At 42.5% G+C, this 24,263-nt stretch overlaps 1 protein-coding gene across 1 annotated transcript in view; it reads left to right on the top strand.

Annotated features, from left to right (window-relative positions):
* DLGAP1 (DLG associated protein 1) overlaps positions 1-24,263 on the top strand; it is a 793,827-nt gene that overhangs the window by 662,106 nt on the left and 107,458 nt on the right. Inside the window, exon 8 of the mRNA XM_045781889.2 lies at positions 20,272-20,301. Coding sequence (XP_045637845.1) covers positions 20,272-20,301 — 30 coding nt within the window. The remainder of the gene's footprint in view (positions 1-20,271; positions 20,302-24,263) is intronic.

The following is a 24,263-nucleotide window of genomic DNA, read 5'->3' as shown; positions in this document are numbered from 1 at the left end:
GGTAGCATCGGTTCAACAAAGACCTTCTCCATTCTTCCCAGGCCCAAGTGTGTGAATGGTAACATTTCTTTGTGGAGAAAATGACCATGGGTAAACAAAAATTTTTTCTCCTGGATTTTCAATGACTAAGCTTTGAGGATGAAAGAACAGAACACCTCTGACAGCTGATTAGAATATTTAAAATCAGGACTTGTCTCAGAAAAATTAGACTCTGTGATCACTGTACCAACCTGTACAGCTTTCTTCTGCCCTCAAGCCTGTGACATCACCGCCATCCTTTCTGAATCATAGATAGGTCTTGAAGACAGAGGTTATAGCTGGTCATCTTGTGGTTTCCTTCATTTAACCCTAAGCAATTTGAAGTGATATTTTGATTTTATTTTGCTCCCAGTTCAGCTGTCACGATCATATAGAGATAACAAATGGGGATCTCCAGCCCGTCTGTCCTGTCATGCAATGGCATGCCTCTACTTGAGAACATGAATATTTCACCATCAACTAGAGATAGGGAAGCCACAGATATCACACAGCCTCAACCAAGATGTCTCGTGAGGAACTGCTGTGCTCTTCTCTTGGAAAATAGTTCACAGTGTATGCTCTTCTCTTGGGATCTAACAGAGAGCTAATAACTATTTATTAGATCCCTAATAGAAGTCAGAAAACTATAATGATGCCTCATGTCCTGAAGTTGGCTTTCTTAGGCAGACCAGCATTGAGCTCACAGACTGCAGCAAGTCCCCCATATACTCTATAATGCCCACTGCCCATGTGTCTTAAGTGATCAGTAAGGGACTGAGCACAGGGGTGACTGAGCTGTGGGGAATGATAAAAATTGTAGATGGTGATCACGTGCTCTTTCCTGGTGGTTTATAGTCGGTTCTTCCCGGTGAGACTCCATGTGTCAAATGTCTCAATCCCGAGCTGTGTTTTTCTGAAAGTAAAAGTTGATATTAATTCTCATAACAAAAAGAATGATAAGGTTGTCACACAGGCACGTTTATGATTACAGAGACCTCACTCTTTTTTTAAGTTGGGAAGGCCAACTGGTACAGAATTAAGGAATAAATATAGGGGAATGGGGATAACAGAGCTTCTGTGAAAAGGTGAAAATCCACCAAAGAGAAAATGACATTCACTGCAAAGACATGGGGGCCTTGCTGATCAAGAACACAATAGTCACAATTTAAGCACAAGCACCAGTGATGATGATAGCTGTTCTTGTTCACCGATGATCCACTGTAAGCTAGGGATTGCCCCCAACACGCAGAAACAGAGGACACATCCCACACATGCACGTGTCATGCAAATATCCTACACACTGTGATGTACAGCAGAAATAAGTGCTTACGTTTTCCTTTACTGGACTCTTGTTGTCTATGTATGTAGAAAAAGAACAATCTCTAAGACAGGTGGAGGAGGGAAAAATCCTATTCGGTTCCCTATAAATTTGGGAATAAAGTTGAGTAGTGTAGTAACCTGTCAGGACACTGTAATATTGATTCTGCCCTGTTTTGATTCCAGATCCTTACTAGTTCTTATAAGGAAAAAATTAAAATATATTCTATCCAAATGTATAAAGCAATTATTTAATATTGTAGGGACTACAAGGATAAAAGCAAGAGTCCTCAAGAAGTTCAGTCTGTTAGGAAGACACAAAAATAACTATCATATTAAACACAATGTCCTTTGTTTTATAAAAGATGTAAATTCACACAAAGACTTTGAGAATTTCTAGAAGAGAAGGGGAAATGAGAGAAAGCTTGGTGGAGGTGTCATTTGAGCTGGGCCTATAGGACTTTAAGAGGCAGAGATATGGAGATAAATCCATTAACAGATTAAGCATAAGGAATCATCAAACAAATGTTCTGGAAGGAAAGCCCAGGGTATGTTCAAACAAAAGCAAGTAGTAGAGTAGAGCCAGAATAGAGACGAAAAGATCACTAAAGTTGGGGAAGTTTTGTGAGGCTATAAACATGAGTGTTGACATCTCAGAGGATGGGATGGAAAGGTCAATCAAACATGGGCTGAAGTCACTACAGAAGATGAGGAGTATCCTGGAAGTTAGTAGATATAGACCGAGAAAATGGTGTTATTTACCCTCAAAACAAGAGAGTCTATAGGGTGGTAGTAACAGAAAAATAATCTATAAATGACAGTGGGAAGTATGATGATACACAAAAAAACTGAGAACATTGATCACATCCAGGGAAAGAAACCTGACAATTGAGAACACAGAGAGGAAAGAGACTTCACTGGCTACCTGCCGAATCTTGAAGTTCAAACCATAAAAAGGTGGTACATTTTCTAATCAGTTAATGTATTTTTCTGTGTATGCTGACTTTAGCATCTCTTCTCGTGAAAGGGTAAGGAGAAGTGGCTTCAAATTGGCAAGGGCTTGAGGGCAATGGGATTAACATGGAAAAGTCAGTTTCCTGGAGACGGAGATACGGAAGGAGGGAGTGGCTTAGAGCAGAAAGGGATCCCATAAGACCCATGGTGCATACTGGTGCATACTGGAACTCATACTGGTTCATGAGAGCCAACTGTGAAAATTTCAAGTGAGTTGATGTCAAGTTGGTAGCTTCCAAATAGCCATGTGGTAGAATTTACACTGTGGAAATCAGCAAGTATGATAAATTAGAAGCGCTCTCTCCCTTCAATCAAAGAACCGACTATTAAATTTTACCAGCACACCTCTGCATAGGCATCATTTACTGCTGTTAGCCAGTAAATGGTGGAGTGAGGCCAAAGGAGCTGGGAATGGGCAGGTAACTGCAAGATCTTATTAGTAGCAGGGAAGATATGATTTATTCACCCAAGTTCCCATTGAAATGCTGGTATTCTGACCCAGCCCCTGCAAATTGGCCTTCCCAACGTAAAACTGTCTGCCCATTGCAACAGATTTTCTCACAAGATATGGAAGTGAAAACAAAAGCATGTAAGACTCCTTTTGCATAAATTTGTCCAATTTCTTGAGCATTAGGTGACATGTACAGGACTCATTTTTTTCCTATCAGCTCCTTCCTTCCCTTTGACCCCCCCCCCATAGTCCTCTTTTGTAATCACATTTTCAGACGTAGACATAGGCGTCTCCAGTGGGAACTGGGATTACCCTTTCCCTTGCCTTGCTAGCTTAAACCAAAAATTCCATGTCTTGAATTCAGTATGAGGAGGAACATGGACTAAAACCAGGTTCCTGGGTTTGAAATGGAAACTTTGTGCGAACTATCAAAACCAATTACTCATGGTATGATAGGTCTTTTTCATTAAAACCCATGCACACTCAGTAAGCAAGCAAGATGTTAAGTAGACTACCAACTTTTGCAACCAGTATTGAATTTGAACATTTATTATATTTTCACCATGTGAAAAGGACTGAAAGAAGTTAAAAAGGAAAGAAGTAAAAAGGAAAGGAAGTTAAAAAAAGAAGAATGAAAGGAAGTCAAATGCATAGCCTTTGGTCCCCAAGGAATTCGGAAGGTAAGAGACATTTTGCCCGGAGATGAAGGACTGACTCAAGTCAGAGAACCCCAAACTCTTCCTTCTGGAACTGTGTTACCACAGAATGTTCCTAATCTCTCTGGGCTTCAGTGTTCTCATTGTCTCAGTCCATTCAGGCTGTTACAACAAAATACCACAGACTGAGTAGGCTGTGAGCAACAGAAATTTGTTTCTTAGAGTTCTAGGGGCTGCAGGTCCAAGATCAGAGTGCCTGTATGGTCAGGTTCTGTCTGGTGAGGCCCCACTTCCTGGTTCAGCCTCCCACATGACCTCACCTGGCAGAGGGGCCACGGGAGCTCCTTCTGGCCACTTTTAGAAGGCACTAACCCTGTTCATGAGGGCTTCACCTTCACTACCTAATCACCTCCTAAAGGCCTCATCTCCTAAGACTATCACACTGCGTGTTAGGATTCCAACATGTAAATTTTAGGGGGACACAAACATTCAGAACACAGCACTCATCTTTGTTCAGACTGAGGAGATGAAATGAGATGACACATACAAGTCAGCCCAGTGCGTGGTATTTGGCGGTTGCTCAATAAAGCCAATGGGGGGCGATGGTGATAGTGGTGGAGTTGGTAGAAATGATAAAAAGTGATGGAAGTTAGTGGAGGTGGGAGAGGTGGAGGGAATGGGGGTGACAGTGAAGAAATGGTGGTGGAGACAGGGACGGTGGGGGTAGTGATGGCAGAGATGGTGACGGTGGGAGCGGGAGTGGAAGCGGTGCTCACGGATGGAGGTGGATGTGGTAGAGGTGGTGATGGTGGAAGTGATGATGGCGGAGGGGGGAAGAGCAGCAGCTTTTATTGTAACAGTCATCCTCCTCTTCATCATAATTCACATACTAACCACAGTAGTATTTTACCAGAATGGCTATTTATGAGTATCCTATCAACAGGCATGTTCTACCCATTAGCACTTCTAAAGAGCAACAGTGTAAGATAACCAATGGGAACCATGCTCTGATGGAACGCAGAGGCCACTAAGTGCAACGAAAGCAAAGAATGAAAATACTGTGGACTAAGGGCCATAACAGAGACACACAGAATGTTAAAGGAAGGCCAGAGAGGAATAGATTTGTGCCTGAAGAGGACTGGGAAGGGTCCACTGTGAAAGGCAGTGAGTTGATTCCAGAAAGTGGCAAGAAATTGTTCACATGGAAAACAATTTCCAGGCAAGAAGGTAGCACATACAGAGGAGTGGAAGCACAGAAGTCTATGGTGTGTGAAGGAAAGAGTGAAGCCAAAGACTAGGGTACATGGAGAAAGTGATGGAAGAAGAGGCTGGATCTACACTGAGAGGGGCCTTGAACTTGATCCTTTGGGCAACAGAGCCCTGTTAACTGTTTTTAGGTGAGGAAGTCACATTTATGGAGAACGAATAAAAGAGGGAAAAGACTGAAGACAGAAAGGCCAGTTAGAATACACCAGGGAGGGTCCAGACGAGAGAAGGGCTTGCCAGGCATGGCACTGGGGGTAGGGAGAGGAGAACGGGTGTGAGGAGAACTACAGGAAAAGGAATGGGCTTGGAGGAAGTTCTTCCCAGCTTCTCTGCACTTAACGTGCCCTGATGTAGGAGATGTGCTTGCCACACCGTCCATAAGCAGCTGAAATCGAGCCAAGAACAAGAGAGAACACAATGACATTAAAAGAGGACCCAATAAGAACTAGAACTTAGTAGCAAGTGGTCTCTAAAAGTCTTAAACACTTCCTAGTTCTCATTAACATTTAAGGAAGAGAAATGAAGAAGAAATGTCAAATTCTTTCTGGTATGTGTGTTTCTCCAATCAGCAATTGAGTAACTAAAGAGTAGTGACCATGTTTCCCATTTAAAAACAAAATCTTCCAGGGTACCTAGGTGGCTCGGTCGGTTAAGTGTCTGTCTTTGGCCCAGGTCATGATCTCAGGGTCCTGAGATCGAGCCCCACATCTGGCTCCCTGCTCAGCAGGAGTCTGTTTCTCCCTCTGCCTGCCATCCCCCTGCTTGTTCTCTCTCTCTCTCCCTCTCTCTGTCAAATAAATAAATAAAACCTTAAAAAAAAAATCTTCTGAAAAAATCTGGAATCTTTATAACTGACTTTTAATGGGGAAAAAAAATGGAATGTTAACTTTCCAAAGGTCCTTTCTGAATGTCACTGTTCTAAATGCTTTAATTTTTCCTGAACAAAAATGTGTCTCATTGTAGAAAATTCTGAAGAAAAAAATAGCATGAAATTCATAAATAACAGGAATTATACAGGACCTATTGGCAATTGAAAGGATTTGGCTTCTCCTCTAAATGAAATAAGAGCCATTTCTGGGTTTTAGTGAATGGGTTACATGATCTTGGTTTTAAAGAATTATTCATGTTGCTCTGTTGGGATTAGACTCAATAAGGACAAGGGTAAAATCATCTATGATTATTTCTTTAAAATAGATTTTTAAAGGGACATCTGGGTGGCTCAGTCAGTTAAGTGGCTGCCTTTAGTTCGGGTCATGATTCCAGGGTCCTGGGATCCAGCCCCGTGTTGGGGTCCCCGCTTAGTGAGGAGTCTGCTTCTCCCTCTTCCTCTGCCCCTCCCCCTCTTGTGCTCTCTCTCTCTCCAATAAATAAATAAAATCTTTTTTTTCAATTTTATTTATTTATTTGACAGAGAGTACAAGCAGGGGGAATGGCAGGCAGAGGGAGAAGCAAACTCCCCTCTGAGCAGAGAGCCCGACACGAGGCTCGATCCCAGAACCTTGGGATCATGACCTGAGCCGAAGGCAGACGCCTAACTGACTGAGCCACCGAGGCACCGCAATAAATAAAATCTTTATTAAAAAATAGATTTTTAATAGGGTGCCTTGGTGGCTCAGTCAGTTAAGTGTCTGCCATAGGCTCAGGTCATAACCCCAGCAGCCTGGGATGGAGCCCAAGTTGGCCTCCCCACCGAGTCTGCTTCTCCCTCCCACTGCTCTTGTACTCTTGTGTGCTCCCTCACTCTCTCTCTCAAATAAATAAAATCTTTTAAAAATTAAAAATATATATATATATTTTTTTAAATGGAAAGTGGTGGAGCACCTGGCTGGCTCAGCCGGTGGAGCATGCCACTCTTGATCTCAGGGTTGTGAGTTCGAGCCCCACGGCGGGTGTAGAGATAACGCAGAAATAAAATCTTTAAAAAAAATAAATAGATATAAAAAATCGATAAAATTAAAATGGAAAGGAGTGTATCTGCTTAGAATTTCCTACAGATAATACTCCCATCAGTCATGCATGAGTATGTGTGGGAGAAAATAATTGTTTAGAAAGTTAGCTCCTGGGAAGTTCAAGTTCAAAATCTGTTTTCTACCTTTATAAAAATAACTGGCTCTATCTCAGACTTAAATAATCAACTTCCAAAACATGGTTATCATTTCTGCTCAAGTACAGTCACGAAGCAGGAAATCATGAACTGCCAATTTAAGAGTGAAGAGAATCAAGAATCCCTTTCCTTATTTAGCAAAGCATTTATTGAGTATCTACTGTATGCCAAGCATTGGCCCGGCCCCTGAGGACACAGCACTGACACTGACCCAGGCTCTGCCCTGACTTCAAGGAGCAGAGAACTGAGACTACTCTTGAACACTTACACACGTAATTGTTTATCATGGGTACAAGTGCAATAAAGAGAGAGATAAGGGTGTGAGGATCCTAGGGAAACCATGCAGTAGGTGAGCAGGGAAAATTCACTGCCCTTTCCTCAAGGAAATCTTTCTTTAATTCCTGGTGAGGGAATGGCAAAGCACAAAGACCAGAGGAACGAATGAGAAGGAAAAGTTAACTGAAAGAAGGTAGTGTGGTTTCCATCCAGCGATTGGCGGGAGGGAGAGGGAAAGCGAGGCCGAGGGCGTGAGAGTAACACAAAACAAGAAGTAATAAGGGTCCAGGTAACCGAGAATGCCACATGAAAGGTTTTGAAAACTTTGCAATAGAAGGCTATTAAATGGCTTCAACCAAGGTTCAAGCAGCTTGACCTATTCAAATGTTCTTTATCTTTTTTCTTTAAGTAAAATTGACATATGACATTATATTAGTTTCAGGTATACATTGAAATGATTCAATATTTATATATAATGCAAAATGATCACCACAATAAGTCTAGTTAACATCTGTCACCATCCAAAGCTATTTTTTTTTTAAGATTTTATTTATTTATTCGACAGAGACAGAGACAGAGACAGCCAGCGAGAGAGGGAACACAAGCAGGGGGAGTGGGAGAGGAAGAAGCAGGCTCACAGCGGAGGAGCCTGATGTGGGGCTCGATCCCAGAACGCCAGGATCACGCCCTGAGCCGAAGGCAGGCGCTTAACCGCTGTGCCACCCAGGCCCCCAAAGCTATTCTTAATAAAGTAAACTAAAATAAAACTAATAGATGGAATTTGATTTCCATGTGCTTAGTAATGGAAAAGTTAACATTAGATGATTTATCAACCAAATATCGACCATTTCACTTACCTGATAGGTGTCAAATATTAATTTCGGGATATGGTTCATACAAGCATGGATAAGCAGAATTGTTACTTATGTTTAGAGACACTGAAATAGAAATTACTTAGAAATTTCTCAGAAACGTAAGATGATGTTAGGCTTGATTGCATTTGTAGAAAATATACCCTCGCATTTTTGTTTTGGGCTTAACGAATGACAATCAACGTTTTTGAAAATCATTTGCCAAATGAAAAGGAAAACCTCTGAGACGAATTTGTTTCTGCAGGGTGGATAGAGCACTCACATAAAGATTTAGCTAACAACTAGCAAAAAAGGATTTGGGAAATAAATGGGAGAAACAGCTGTCCAGGAAGGTATCGGTTGCCAGGTTTGCTTGGAATGCAGAGGAATTCCCAGGCCAGAGTGCGCTCCGCCGGCTTCACTTAGCTCGTTGACGATTGCAGGCCTTTCGAAAATCACATTAGAGTGCCCAATTTTCTAAGTCTCATCTCCTCTTGAAAAGGAATATATATTTCTGGGCTCCCAAAGGATGCATAATTTTGTACCATTGTCAGTGGTTATTACCACCATTTATCTTTCTAGTCATCCACCCGTTCCACTTTGTGTAAGTCTAAATATGCCTCGCACTCGTTTAAAAATGCCATTCCTGGTTACACTTCAAAGGGCAGACGTTGGTTAAAATGATCTCGCTCCGATGATCTTATTCCAACAATAAAAAGTTTTAGCTTTCTTAGTAGTATTTACTTCTTACATCATCATATACATAAGATTACAAAGATGCAGCATGAAATAAAAAATATATATATATAAAATTTTGTTTTGTCTTAAAGATTGGGGTTGTGCAAGACAGTGAATACATCTACTTAGCAAATACTTACCTAGCACCTGTATTTGAGCTATTGTTCAAAGACGCTGTACAAATATGAACACATCAGATATTACATGGGGCATTCTATTTCTGATTTATGGTTTATGGCAGACTTCAATTTACCTCAACTCCCTAAAACTGAAGATATCCTGTTACAAGGCGCCAAGCTAGTTCTGAAGACCTGAATAGAGATTTAGCAGAGTAGAGTCCAGCATTTGGCCAAAGCCATATTGGAATGCGTTGGGGAGGAAGAACTTTTTCCCTACCCTTGTGTTTCTTAATTGAGGCCTGCAAATTAAATTTACAAAAGACAGATGAGCAAGAGAAAAGACAGATTTTTATTCACATACGTATAAGAGTTTACAGAAAAATATGGCTCAAGGAGGCAGTTAAAATTTGAGGTTTATGTGCCATCTTAATAGGGGAAGGGGAGGGAGAGGCTCTTACTAAATGACTTTTTTTTAAGAGAGAGAAGGAGAGAGAGATCACACACTCACATGTGCACACAAAGTGGGGAGGGCAGAGGGAGAGAGAGAATCTTAAGCAGGCTCCATGCCCAGCACAGAGCCGACTCAGGGCTCCATCTCACAACTCTGAGATCATGACCTGAGCCAAATCAAGAGTCCGATGCTTAACCGACTGACTGAGCCACACAGGCACCCCCACAAATGACTTAATTAAGATAAACAGGCTTTTATGAGACTAGATGAGGTATGTGATAGTTTTGTAATAATGTCTGCTTAAATATGGTGACATTTCTCCTCTCTAGTGACAAGAGCCAATCTTCTCTGGTTGCAGAAACTCCTGGGGAATGGATTTACAACCATTAAGTTCTTTGGGGAGTCTCTGCTTTTAGGCAGATAAGGGAGTTCGGGGGGGAAAGCCTATTTTCAAATGCTGTCAGCTCAAAATAGTTCTACACCTTCAAAAGGAACCCGGGCCAAAGAAGAGTGCCCTTGATCACCCATTGCTGGTGGCCATTTGGGCTCTGGGCTAGCCCTGAGGATAGAGTTCTCCAACTGGAACAGGACAAAGATGGACCCTTTCAGGTCCCAACATACCGTCCAAAGTGTCAGAGATATGCTTAATTCCAGGTTTGCACTGAGGCCAGCCTCAGAGACAAGACCAACACTGGCGAAGTCCCACTACCTAGAACATTCCTTTGTATATGGAGGTTTTTAATAATGCCTCATAGAATAGACTTGACCAGAAGCCTGGCTTTTTCAACAGTGCAGAATCTTTTAATCTCCCCTCCTCTACCATAGTGGGAAACTCATATGGTTCTCCTCATCGACAAACACACTCTACCAGGTACCAGACAGTACATACTATTAATGGCATCCTCATTTTGACCATTGAGGAAACAAAGACACAGCAAAGTTTAGTAAGTTTTCCAAGGTCAAGCGGCTGGTCAGTGGCACAGTCGATATTTGTACCTATTCAACTTGACTCCGAATTTCAAGCTCTTAACAACCAAGCTCTACTGTGCTAGCCTTCTTCCTCGAAAAGCTTTATTTTACCTGAACAAAAGTATAACAAATGGCTTGAAGTTCTTATTTATAGTATTAATGTGACAACATCATAACCTAAAAATTGCTAATAATATCAACTTCCTGACACATCTTAATGCAATAGATTCTTCAGATCTGGCCATCTCTCCTGCCGTGAGAGAATGCCTAAAGCAGAATAACACTGTGCACATTATCCATAGGGGAGCCCGACACTTGACTCACACTGTCAGCTCCTTGACAGTCTGCCCCTCCCTCAATCAATACACATAACCTGCCCCAGACCCCAATGTTTCCCACTTAGTGTCACTTGATGGCCTAAGCCATCATGCCAGGGTTGATGGCCTCAGCCAACATGCCACAATATCATCAATCACATCACTCAGAAACTTTACACTTACTCCTAGAAATAGCCACCCTAAAGAAATGTGTAAGTACAGTGGTGATAATGGATATACTCATGATTTCTCTAGGGTAGAGCTTCATTTGGTGAAAAAATGGAAGTCAAAGTTTGAATAGTTTTCTAGATTACTAGAACTAGATAATCCTAGTTTTAGGTTATTCTTACCACTCTCCCCCATAGTTGGACATGGTGTCTTCACAGTTTCAGGGGCTTAGGACACTCTAAGTCCCAGCTAGGGACCATGTTCTCTTGCCTTGGGTTCTGTTACCACACTGACCTTCAGTTGCTGTTGATTTGGAAGTGTATTTGATCCTTTTGTGAACAGCACTGTTATATGCAAGCAACACATTTTTATTGGACACACACTATCTGCACCGCGTTAGTCATAGTGGATACAAAGATAAGTCAGGTATAAATCTCACTTTCAAGTCTCCATCAAAGAGATAAGCATGAAGGCAGAGAGGCACGACAATTCAGGTGTGTACGATATGCCAAGGAAAAGTCAGGAAAAGTTTCATAGCACAGGAAATATTTGAGTCGGTTCTGAAAAATGGGTAGGTGTACAGCAGCCACTCACGTGATCATTTGTACACTAAAAATTGGCAGATTCCTATTGGATCAATTTCTTTTAAGAGCTACTGAAAATCTCAGGAGATTCCACTGAGGGTGGAGAAGGAAAGAGTCTTAATTTCAAGGGTTCATTCCACGTCTTGTCAAACCATGTCTACATTTGAGGGTTAAAACGATATTCTCCGAGCCCAGATAGGACTGGAAGCTGCATCCTGCCACAGCTTGACCGGCATTCTCTGGGCTTTCTATGCGATGGCGCAACAATGGCGCGCAAACGCCAGGGGGCAATGCAGTTTCACCAAATCTCCTAGGAACCAGCCCAGGTTTCGTTTTGGCTAAGGAAGTTTACAACATCCTGCTGCAAAGGTGAAACCCTCAATAAAAACAGTTCTAAGAAAAAGAAAAAAAAACGTTTATATATCCTTTCTTTAAAAGCCTCCTGAATTGCCATCCAAATTGCCTTTCGGCATTTGTCCACAGCTGACCGTTTTGCAATATTATTTGCAAAAGAATTAGTTCATTTTTTTTTTTCAATACAGCTCCCTGATCTTCCCAGTCCTGCGCTTAAGAAACGGTTATTCTAACCAACCCCTTGCTAGCCGGAGTCACATTATTGGGACTCTGTGTCTCGCCCTCTGCGCAACCGTGGGCTCTCCTCCCTCCGTGCCCATTCAGCGCATCCAGCTGCCTCTTTGGCTGGCGCTGCGGCTCCCTTTAAGGTAATTCCAGTCCGGGCCTGTGTTTTGTTTCCAGCTCCGCAGCCGCCAGGTGTCTGCCCTCCCTTAACCCCCAAGGATGAGAGATCAAAGGTGTTCCTACATCTGCCTCCTGACCAGCTCTTTAATCTGTTACATGTTCAAAGGGACAAGTGCAGTATTATGCACTTAGGGAGGACGAATGAGAGAAATGGAAATGGGCAGAGTCTCAGAGTGTGTGAACTCACTAAGAGGATGTGGAACATGTCTGTCTACACTATAGCCCTGCCCATGTGGGAGTGTTTCAAAAAGAGCAAGAATATTACGGGCAAATGGAGATCCTTGTTTCTCTGACTGGAGCCCTACTAAACCCAGTTAATGATCGCACACAGACCCACTTGGAGACCGGAGTTAAAAGCAATCTAACAAGGCAAAGGAAAATACTTTTTAAATTATGAAATGCAAATTATAAGGACATTTATAGCAATGTAGGCTTATTTCACTTACAGCCAAAAATGATAAAGACTTAGAGACACAACCGAAAATTTTTAAGAAACATTATTTCCAATGGATCTTCTACTTTCCACATCCATAGGGGTAAATTAGCGGGGAAATGCATTTTTTAAAACAGGAGGAAGCAAATTCAGTATCAAAACAAATCTGGGAGCAGTGGTTATGGAGTGGTAGGGCCTCTTACCTAGACGTGCGCGCTCGCGCACGCACGTGTTCCTCCGCGCACAGGTTTGGTTTCTGGGGTAGAGTAGAAAAGAGCTCACAATCTGGTAAGAATTATTTCTGAACTTAAACTTGGGAATAATGTAGATAACTGGAGCACCCACAACTTTGTTTAGATTCCGAGGAAAGCCCGTTGATTGCCACCAAAGACATAAATGTGAGCAGGCACTGACTGGCTTTTTCTCTCCGTAGTCCTGTGCCGCGCATGTGCTGCGCATGCCTAGAAGCAACCTTCCGCTTCCTCCCCTGTCCGGGGCTTCCAAAAGGAACTGCAGAGGTTCAGCTATGCTGAGCAGCCTTCACAGTGGTGAGGCAGTAGTGACCCAATATTAAGTCACACTGTCCTTCCCCAGTTACAATGGCTTTGAATCAAATTTGTTCACAGTATGTGAGAGGGAAGAAAAGTGGCACAGTTATTAATGGCTATGGTAAGAAGGGAGCCCTTATCGGCTGCATCAAATGTTTCGTTCATCTACTTAACAAATATTTACTCAGCACTACATCCAGTCACACCGCTGGACTCGGGGAAATCAGTGATGATCAAAGGGTCGCTTTCTAAACATAGCGTTTAGAGTCTAGAAGTGGAGACTGGCATTAATGAAACACTCTGAGATAACTGCCCTGAAAGAAACAGTTTTTGTGGGAGAGTCCGCTGTACCGATGGAACCAATCTAGAGGGTCAGGGAGAACTTCTCTGAGAAAATCCTCATAAACTAAGAGCTGAGAGATCAAGAAGGGTGAGGGAGGACACATGTAACTATTCAGAGAACTGAAAAAGTGGGGTGGCTGGGGAACACGGAGCTCAGGGTCATGATACAAAGTGAGGTCAGAGGATTGAGGCATACGTAACTATTTCAATTGCTACATAACATATTACCTCAATACATAGCATAGCAGCTTAGAAACAACCACTTTATTATACCCAAGATCTTATGGGTCAAGAATTTAGATAGGCTTCCACGTTCAGCTGGAGATTGAGCTGGTCTAGGGGGTCCAGGATAGCGTTATTCACACACCTGGCACCTTGGCTTCAGTGGCTAGAAGTGTGGGCTCAGCTGAGATTCTTGAACAAAATACCTGTAAGGGGCACCTCCAGCACTGCAGCTTTAAGACTTCTTACTTCGCCATTCATGGCCCCCAGGGATAGCGTCCACGAGATGGGAAGTCTTAAGACCTGGGCCCAAAGACCAGCAGAGCATCCCTTCCACCATCTTCTATTGGTTGGAACAGTCACAGAGATATCACCACCACCACCACCCCCATCAAAGAAAATGACAGAGATGTCACCTCTCAATAGGAATGATTTCAAATACTTTGTGGACATCTTTAGTCAGCCACAGCTCATCCTCTGGACACAAATTATTTAGACTCTTCTGTAAGGCAAAATAGACTCCTTCTAAAGCCCTCCAGAAATCTCATCTCCTTATGGCATGAAGTCCAAGTTTGAGGTGCAGGTTCTTATCACTGAAATAAGGTTCAGGTGTTGCTGAGGATCCTTTGGTTCAGTTCTCTAGGTTACTTTTCTCAATATGAAGACAAAATGAAAAGGCATCTGCTCCACACACACCAGCATATACTGATGATACGGAGATGAGATCCATGCAATGAGCACTCTCATGCAGGAGTGGAGGAAGGAGGGGCATGGAGTCATCACTAGTCCATAGCAATTCTGAAGTCCACATGTTGCCGGTTCCTTGACTGGGGGGCCTGGTCCTGTTGCCCAGGGATGACTCTCTGCAGCTCTTATCTCCTCCTTCCAAACTCTTGGTTGCATCTTCTGAGTCATCTATCCTGTTTTCTTAATGTCTTAGTCAGCTCAGGGTGCCGTAACAAAATACCATAGACTGGGTGGCTCAAACAACAGATATTTATTCTTCCCGCTTCTAGAGGCTGGAAAGTCTGAGATCAGGGTGCCAGCATTATCAGGTTTTGGTGAGAACTTTCTTCCTGTCCTGCAGATGGCCTCCCAAAGGCCCCATCTCCAAATACCATCACACTGGGGATTACTTAGGGCTTCGACATATGAATCTGGGGCAGGGGGCAGGAATAGGGGACCAGACTTGGTCTATAGCCCATAAGATGTCATTTGCAACTGATTAATTTTTTCAGTCTGTTCCCTGCCCATAGAAGCTTGGAGGCTTTAAAGCTTCTCATTCTGAACTACCTCTGCCCATTTTTGTCTACACCAATAATGAGTCCAATAATTCGCTTCTCTTGAAATCTTTGTGGGTTTCCTATGAATCCTATTAGACTTCACCCCGTTAGACTAAAACATCCACAGTTTTCCTCCAGACAGGCACTTCTCCGGCCTGGGCTCAGAGTCACGGTGCTATGGGATCGCTCTCTTCGGGTTGTTAGAAGTCCTTTCATCTCTTTATAAGTTTTTGGGGCACACACTCAAATCCTCCTAAAGTCATAAAAAAGGGTCTTACAACTACACGCCTGAGATGATCCTCGTCCTCAGTCAATTTCTTAATTTGGGAAACTTTTGCCTTTGGAAAGGCTAAGACTGTGAAACCCTGTTATCTTTTTTTTAAAAATCAATGAGTCCTAGCTCTATATTTCCTCTCAATTTTGCTTGAAAACTGGACAGTCCCTTTTTTTTTAACACTACTTTATCACATGCAACTGTTTTTAAAAACTAACTGGCATTCTACATGTTTCTTCCTGGAAATCTTACTAAAAATCTATAAACTCATTAGGTATATGAGTTTATATATATTTAAATATATAATTTATATTAGATATATTTTCTATTTTTCCATGTTATTACAGGTCATAGTGTTGTCAAACTTCCCACCACTACATTGGATGACTTGACTTTCCTTCCAGTCTTCAAGGATAGCCTTTTCCCTGTCCTCCCAGCCTCCACCAATAGTTTCCCCAGGGCCTTCCAGCTCCTTGCCTCAGCTTATATTGTTTGTCAGAATGTCTACACATGGCCTCCATCAGAGTAGTCTCAGCGCTTGTAATGCCAGGGTTCTCGGAGGGAGTGATCCAACAGACAGGAAGAGGCTGCCAGGTTCACGGACCTGGGCACAGACACTGGGAGAGCATCGTTTCCACTTTATTTTAAAGGTCACAGCAGTCATAGAGTTTGCCCGAATTCAAGAAGTGGGACACAGCCTCCATCTCTCTGTGGGAGGTAAATGGAAGATTTTGTGGGCATTTTGATTCTGCCTCGAGTGACATCATGAAAGGCTGTGCAAGTCCTGTTAGGGCTTTTGATGTTGGTCTTAAGAATGATAAAAAGCCATTTAAGAATTTTAAAGGGTGGAGGGATATGACATAATTGGGCTTGCCTTTTGAAAAGACCACTCCAGCTGCAGTATGAGAATGCATCGGAAAGAGGACATAAAAAATTGAATGGTCCTTTCTGGATCCACATCATATTATACAGATTGGTGCGAGCATTGCTATGGTAGCGTGCCCTAAGGTGATGACAGTAGAGATAAGAGAACTGCAGATCCTGAGATATTTGGATTTAAAATCAATTAGCTCGTACTTCCTCAAGTCCATTTACAGCATAACCTTGTCTCCAGCTAGCTGATAAAATTACTTCTTGGGAATCTTTTTAACCGTATAATCCTGGAACCTAAATATTACTGTAACTTACGTATATTTACTCCACACAGCAATGTTCACTAACCTCCATGAAGACAAGCCTCCAAGTAGAAATAGACAGTGGTCAATATAATGAAATGGGAGGATTCTGCTCTTTAGTACCCACAATTAAGACAAGATGTTTGAATTACATTTGCCGGAATTGATAAAATTCTCTTTTCAGGATGTCAGGAAACACTTGGGAATGATCACTTATTCATTAGATAAATATTTGAGTATTTGCTCTACGCCAGGCATGGTTCTAGTCAAGGGAGTTGCAGCAGCAAGCAAGACAAACCAGGTCTCTGCTCTCGTTCTGCTTACATGTTGATGAGGCCGACAGATATAAACAAGGAACGGAGTGATAAATCAGTGACATAATCCTAGTAGTGATAACTGCTATAAAATAAATAAATAAAAGAGAGAGAGGGTCTACAGTTATTACCGGGTCTGCTCTAAATACAAGAATCAAGGAAGGGCTCTCCGAGGAAGCAACATTTGAAATAAAATGTGAATGAAGAGAAAGGGCTGGTGTAGGAAAGATCTGGCAGGTCAGGAGAAAGCACTCAAGCCAGAGGAAACTGAAAGGGCACCCCAGGGGCAGGAGGAATTAGCACTGCAGGGCACCAGGAGAAGACCAAAGTGGCTAAAGCATCTTGAAAAAGAGAGAAAGTCAGGTGACATAACAAAATCAGCAGGAATATATGACATAGGGCCTTGACAGCTAGGGTTAAAAATTTTATTACTAAATCAACAACAAGATGTCACTGGAAGATTTTAGTGAGCCCTCATCATTCACACTTGAGCATGGATTATTTTAACTCACTCTCTTAAACCTTATTTTAGATCGTCTGAAATTAATAATTAGGTCAGAGTGGTAGGAAAGAGGGTGGAATAACTTTGGAATTGGAGAACTGTCGCAGAAAGCATGTCCGGGTAGTGATTTGCTCTGACTTGCAGGAAGACAATAGACACGGTCTGCACGAATCACCCACAAGCTTAGCAATTTTGCTAAACTAAAGATATCAAGTTGAGGGAAAAACAGTTACCTTTCTTTTCCTTTACTCTCTTTTTTTAAATTTCATTTTCAAACATTTACAGATGATGAAAGAGTAAAGGGAGGGGTGGAGAGGGGTAGGATCCATTGTGTGTATATATACATATATGTATGTGTTATGGCTTACCCTGAATTCCAGGCAATGTCAATGTCAGCCAGTCACCAGATAATGTCTATCGTGTGTCCTGGAAGTCAACGGTGCTATGTGTAGCTTTTCAGCATCAGCATCAACCATTTCCTAAATATTCAATTTTTAAAAATATTGGTATTTTAAAATAAAATGTTTTCCCCTCATTCTATAATTTTTGTATAATATTAAAAGTAGCTATCTAATTAGATTTAGCTAATTCTATATTTTCAACATAGTTGCTTTGCAATATCTTTATAAAGGTCTGTCCTACTATAGGAAAAATCCTGATTTGGGGTTTAAAAAAAAGTAGGAGAAGTCTATATGGAGTTGATGAATCACTAATGTTTCTATTAAAATAATTTTAATAATTAGAGCTCTAAAATCAGACTGTTCTTTGTTTTTTTAACTTAGCTTTTTCCCCTTATTCAATAAATGTATTACTGGGCTCTGATCCACCACCACCCACAAATCCCATAAAACTTTGTTTGGATTTTCTTGCTTTACCTGCATAAAGCCTTATCAGAGCACCTTGATTAGGGCACATTGTTGTCCTTTTATCTGAATGGCAGTTGCTGACACCATGGTTATACACAAAAATAAATATGGCTGAAAAAAAATCAATATCATGGCCTGATTTCCCGTATAAGAATCCTACAGTTTAAAAAAAAAAAAAGACAGCATCATTGCTTAATAAACCGGTGACTCATCCCTCTTGGCATAAATGGACTTGGCAAGTCCATTTAGGTCATATTCATGGGTGATTTTCAGTGACTGTTATTTCCTGGGTGATCTGTGGATAGCATAAAGTATGACAGTTTTAAGAGGTTTTGAAATTACCGGAAAAATAATAGCAAATGCTAAGCTTACTTACATGTGCCTCGTTCAGTTCGATTGTAGCCCCTTTTATGAATAGCTCAGATAGTATTCTGAAGATCAAGATTTTCTTCTCTGGTCCTGAGTGGAAAGAAACATCAGTGATGACAACGTTACGCTAGACCTGATTCATACTAACTTGCAAGAGCAAATTCTTATATTTTGGGATGTTTTGTGAGCCCATTACCAAACACAGCCATTATTATAAAATAAAAGATAGTATAATTAAATTATAATATATAATTATATACTTATAATTAAATAAACTTATAATTAAATAACTTATATTAAAAACAAAGGTAATAAATACTTAAAACTCTTTCCTTCCTCATCATTTGACTACAGTTTACTTTCCATACTCTTGAGGTTGTTTACAACGACGGTACTTGGATGGCCAAAATACTACCAAATGGTATTGCTCCTTGCCCATCTCTTTTCAACTCCATATTCACTGATATCAGGCTGGTAGCTTGGGGGAAGTATTTGCCAAGTGTTAAAGTTGAAAGCATTTTAATTTAATGAAAATAATTAATATGACAGTGTGAAAAATAGTTCAACAGTAAACCACAGAAGAGATAGAATAATAAATTTATTGGGGAAAGAGCAGATTGGGATGAAACTCAATGCATGATTTTGTCAAATCATGATTGACTTACTAGCTATGGATACGGGAGTTGGACCAAACTCAACAAAAGCGTTCTGTGTGAATCAAGCGGCTATATGGAACTTGCGATAAAGAGCATCGTGTATTATTATTTTTGGATTATGCACCACACATCATTTATATCAGTAAAAATCATGATAAACACACCCACATTTATATGCATTCTTTTAGCCCTGGAGAGTCCCTTGTTAAACATTGACCAGACACTACTGGTTCTGCAGGAAAGATGGAATTTGATAGATAACTTAAAAGTAGCTTTTTCAGAAAGCCGTAGTGGAGAGCAAGTTTGTCTCTTTGCTAACAATCTGTTAAAATCAGTGTGTGTTCACACTCATACCAATTTGGCTTATCCATTTGGAAAGGGGTTTTGTTTCCATTTTTAACTTGAAACTCCTCTGGCTGGAAAGAGAACAAGAATGTCAACCACATGAAACTGTAATAGACATTTTTGCTCAGCCTAAAGTATCATGGCTATCACATAGGGTTTGGGGAATATTATTTATTTATAACTATGACCCACCAAAAAAAATGATTTTTTAATCAAATCATTGGACCCAGTCTAATTTATCTCAGTTGAGTATTTTCACTTTTAAATTCACTGAAAAGGCACGTGAATATCCAGTCAAGAGTAATGTCTACTTGCTTCATGAACAATCTGACACGCTCAGGGAGCCTTTTCCCTGACCTGCAGGGAGCAGGATCACTGAACACATCTGACCAGTAAATGGCCTATGGCCCAACCACCTCAGAGAAGGAAGTTGCCAGATCACACCGCGGTTTTTAACCACCTGCTATATATTTCGACAGAAACCCTGCCCCAACATGTATCAAATGATCTCTATACATAGCATTAAATGGAAAGTACTAGACACTGGTGTCGTGTTGTGTGAAGTTTCATCAATTCATTATCCAGCATGACTTATTTACAGAAATAGTCATTCAGACAGACTTGGCCTTTGTTTTATCCAAAAACGTGTCAGATCCCTTATTCAGCGAAAAACTCCCCCAAATGGTTTTAGTGGGGGAAATGAAGACACTACTTAGTCTAATCACGGACCGAAAATTACTTTGTTCTCAAAGTTGATATTTGTTTAGTTAAATCCTCAAAATGCCAGCAAAAACTCTAGATCCGAAGCATGTGTGTGTTTTGAGAACACTGGAAGAGGTCATTTGGGTCCATTATATAACTGCCACTTTTTGTTTTTATTCAAGGTGTCATAAAACTGAGTTCTGCAGTTGAAGGTACGTTTTCACAACCACAAAATCAATACTGTTTTGCTTAAAGGTTGCCTAGCGTGGCTTTGTAGCCAGAAAGCGTCTGTGGCAGCGGTGTGTGGTGCCTGTTCTAATCGCCAGCTGTCACCATTCCATCTGTGTCTCTCCTCGTTCTGGTCATTTTATGCCATGAGTCTCTCAGGCCTCCACAAGTGGCATTAACGCTGACCCGAGAGGGCGGTCTTTAGGAGCGCGAACGTGTCTGGTTCTGTTTCCTGATGTGACTGCCTCAGATCCAAGGCTCTTTCCAGATCCCCTTGCTCTCCAGCAGCCATATTAGAGGCTGGACATGGAGTCTTGCCAGGAACCTTGCCCCCCATTCTTTCAGCAGGGCCTTCTCTACAGTGTTTTGCTCCCTTATCCCAACGTAGCTGTCATGCTTGCCCAAGTATTTGGGTGTGGAGTTGTTCAAGCTCCCTGAAGAGAACATTACGTGGTGAAGGCATTGGCCTCAGACACAGCTTCTTCCTGGGAGGTGTGATCCACCAGCACCCAGGAGGCTTTGGGACGACCAGCTTCCTTCAGTGTTTTGTATCATCCATATTTAGCGAGTGGCAATCCCCTTTAGCCGTGCATCCAGGAATCTAAGAAGAAAGGGAAGGGGGGGGTTTAAGGAAAGAGGATGGGTGTAGACAGCAGGGTTTTGCTAATCCCTAAGAATGTTAAAAATACCCCATCATCTGAAATGATTAATTGGTTATTGGTATACTAGTGATCTCCTTATCCTCATAGAAGCACACAGTCTGCAAGTAGCGAACGTGTAATTTTCCCTTCTTGTGAGTTTCTGTGTCTGTTTCGGGCGTGTGTGTTCTCATTTATCGGGAGTCTGTCAGTCATGCTTCGGAGGTTCTTTCATCCCTGCTTAATCAGGGGAGGCTCCTTGGAAGAGGTGGTGGGCTTTCAGGTGAGTCTTCACATTTAAACGGAGATGTGGCTTGATGAATGGGCAATGCATGGAGGCGGGAAGTGGAAAAATGCCAGGGGGTAAGAGTGGTGAGCCCATCTGCTTAATTCAAGCAAAGGGGTTGGATGGGCTGGAGTTTGAAGACTGGGAGATGAGGGAGGAGCTCAGTCATGTACCCAGGGCACTGGCAAACCCGAAACGGGGAACTCTGGCCTCATGTAGATGGAGTACCATCACATTTTACAAAACAAAGTTGAAAAGGCGATTATTTCTGACATTCTCGGTGGAAAGCATGCCGCTCTTCTCAAGTAAGCAAAGGACCAGGAAAAGGTGCAGGCAGTGGTGTTTCCGAGAAAGAGGAGCAGAATGATGTCACATTAAGGGCAAGGGGAGGGTACTGTGCCAGTTTCAGGCCCCCACGAGGCCAAGCAGGAGTCAAGTTTCCTCTGCATGGGAACATGGCGTTCTACTGAGAGACTGTCCCAACCTCTCCCGGCCTAACACAACAGAGCAGACCCAGCAACAAAATCATGCAGGCCCATGAGAATGGCCTTGTCTGCAGAAACTCCCAGTGGCGAGTTAGCCAATGAGTTTCAGTTAATTATCTGGAGAATTCCAGATAACCGCTGGTCCTCCCTGGGCTGTTTTGATGTTTTATCAAGGAATGGCTTTGAAGTCAGAGCTTTACGTTGCCTATTTGGCTTAAGCACCGTATTCCACTTGCAACCAAAGGATGGAAAGACAAAATACATGTTTTGAAGAGCCCGGAAGCCATGAGAATGTTAGATAATCTAAAAAGTGTTGTTCCCCTGAACTATTGTTCCGTTCACCATTTTGCTAGTAACTCCAGTCACTACCGGGTAGCATGGCCTAGCTGAACCCCCCGAACAGGTCTGTGTTGTCCAGAGGATGGTGAGAGTCAGGAAAAACAAGGGCAAGCAGCAGAATGACTGCTTGAGGCTTTCTCGGCAGCCTCCTTATCTCTCAGCCTCCTGGGAGCCCCTGGGGCTCACGGGAAGTACGCTGGGCAGCTGTGGGTATCCGAGGTCAGGCCCACTTCGCCAGCGGCTTGAGCATTTCTGGGGCAGCTTCTTGGCTGAGGGCTGCGGAAGCTTGGAGGCTTGGGAGCATGCCTCTGTTTGTCGTAACTGTGTTAAAACACGCGTGCTCAGGGGGCTGTGTGGAGAGCAGTCTCGGGTGGGGGTGTGCGTGGTGTGCTCAACGCATGCGTTCTTGGTGCACCTGGAATGTGAGATTTTTGACCCGCATGCTCAGTGGAATGCGTGTGAGACTATCTCTTGGTTCGAAATCAAACCTCAGACAGTAGTCCTCAGGAATGCTTAGCTGATTACTGTACTTGCTGCTTTCCCCCTGTGGTATGCACTCAAGCGGCTTCCTGCAGCTCATTCTGGCAAGGAGTCTGTAAATCAGCAGAGGGGTTCCACGGCCAGAAATGAAACCTACCTTTTCGTGAAGGATGACTCTGTTTTGAATTTTTGCAGAACTCTAAAAATAGCATTAATCATTTTAGGTAGCTTGTCCTTTCAAGAAAAAACAATTCTCAAGGTTGTAAGAGAAAAATCAACAAAGATGCCCTGGGCTACTCCCCACCAAGGATTTTTGTCATGCGGTTTTCTTCTTTCTCTTTCTCTGAAGCAGGGGTGCCCCCTTCAGCATTTTGCAGCTTCACGTAAGCTTTTTAAATCAGCAGAAAGAAAAAGGCTATTTATATCGCATTAATGGTAAGGTTAAAAGTCAAATGTCTTTTCACGTTTTCAAGACTTAAAATTATGCTGAAACAGTAACACACATCAATGCTGTTATGATTTTGCAATGAAGAAAAATCTTTGACCAGGAAAAAACTGAACTTTGAAAGAAATAGTTGCAAAGTTTTATCGATAACACTGATGATTTCCCGACTCTAATTTTTGATTGATAATCCCACTGGGAGAAAATCAGGGTAAGAGAGAAACATCCAGAAGCAAACCGGGACAAAGGGGAAGTGGGAGGTGGTTGGCGCATGATAACGGGAGAAAAACTCTTTCATCCAAGGGGAGCAAAACCATTCTGTACCAAGAATCCCGCGATAGTATCTTGTAACTACTCCTCTTAGAAGGGATTTTCCCTCTTGAAACTGAAGCAGGGAGAAGGCAGGGAGCCGGGCACAGCTTCCCGTGAGTAGCACCAGCACACCGGCCTCTTCACGGAGAAACGAGAACGCAGGTCACTAAGAGCTGAGTCGTGTCTGAGTTAGGCCTGTCCTGACATTCTGTAGGCAGCTCTTTCTTTCCAGGGAGGAATGGTCCAGCCCCAGCCAGCCCTCTTTACCCAACAGACGCGCAGGGTGTGTTCAGACACGCGGCAAGGGGAGCTTTCAGGAGGAGGCGTCCAGCCTGGAGGGACAAGATGAGACAGCAGAGGCTGATGACAGGCCCTGGCGACTGATAACCAGGGTGTGTTCTGCCAGGAGAACTTGCCTCCAAAGTGATTTGTTTAGACCTCATAGGTAGGTGAGAATCCAAAATACCAAAATGGCATCAAATTCTTTTGAAAGCCTAGACAAGGGAATGAAGTTTGGCTTTTTTGGAGAAAAAAAAAAAATGGGAACAGATGAGCTGCTATGAAACAATGGAACAGACGAGATGGCTCTCCAAGCCCTGGCCCGCGACCATGTCCTGTGTGGGCTGCAGTTAGCGGTAGAGCTGAAACTTGGGCAAACAGTAAAATCGCCTGTGTCTCGGGGACCAGCTTCCATTTCATCCCCAAGAGCTCCCCTGGCCATGTGGAGCTTTTGTTTTCCTTTTTTCTTCTTGTCACTTCATTTTATTTAGATATGTTGTAAGGATCTTCCTTCTCCGTGGTAATGGCTCGTGAGTCACAATCCCCTTCAGGGCGGGGGACTGAGGACTTTTGTCATATACAAGGTGGTGCTTTCTATGGCCTCACAGCCTCTGACCCAGAAAATGAAATGACTCCTCAGGCATAGGAAAAAAATAAGTAAAAGCTTTACTCAATCTTTGTTCCC

This window comes from Ursus americanus, chromosome 19 (genome assembly GCF_024610735.1).
Source record: "Ursus americanus isolate L20-20 chromosome 19, mUrsAme1.1.p, whole genome shotgun sequence".
NCBI lineage: Eukaryota > Metazoa > Chordata > Mammalia > Carnivora > Ursidae > Ursus > Ursus americanus.
This window is presented reverse-complemented; position numbering and strand designations above follow the sequence as displayed.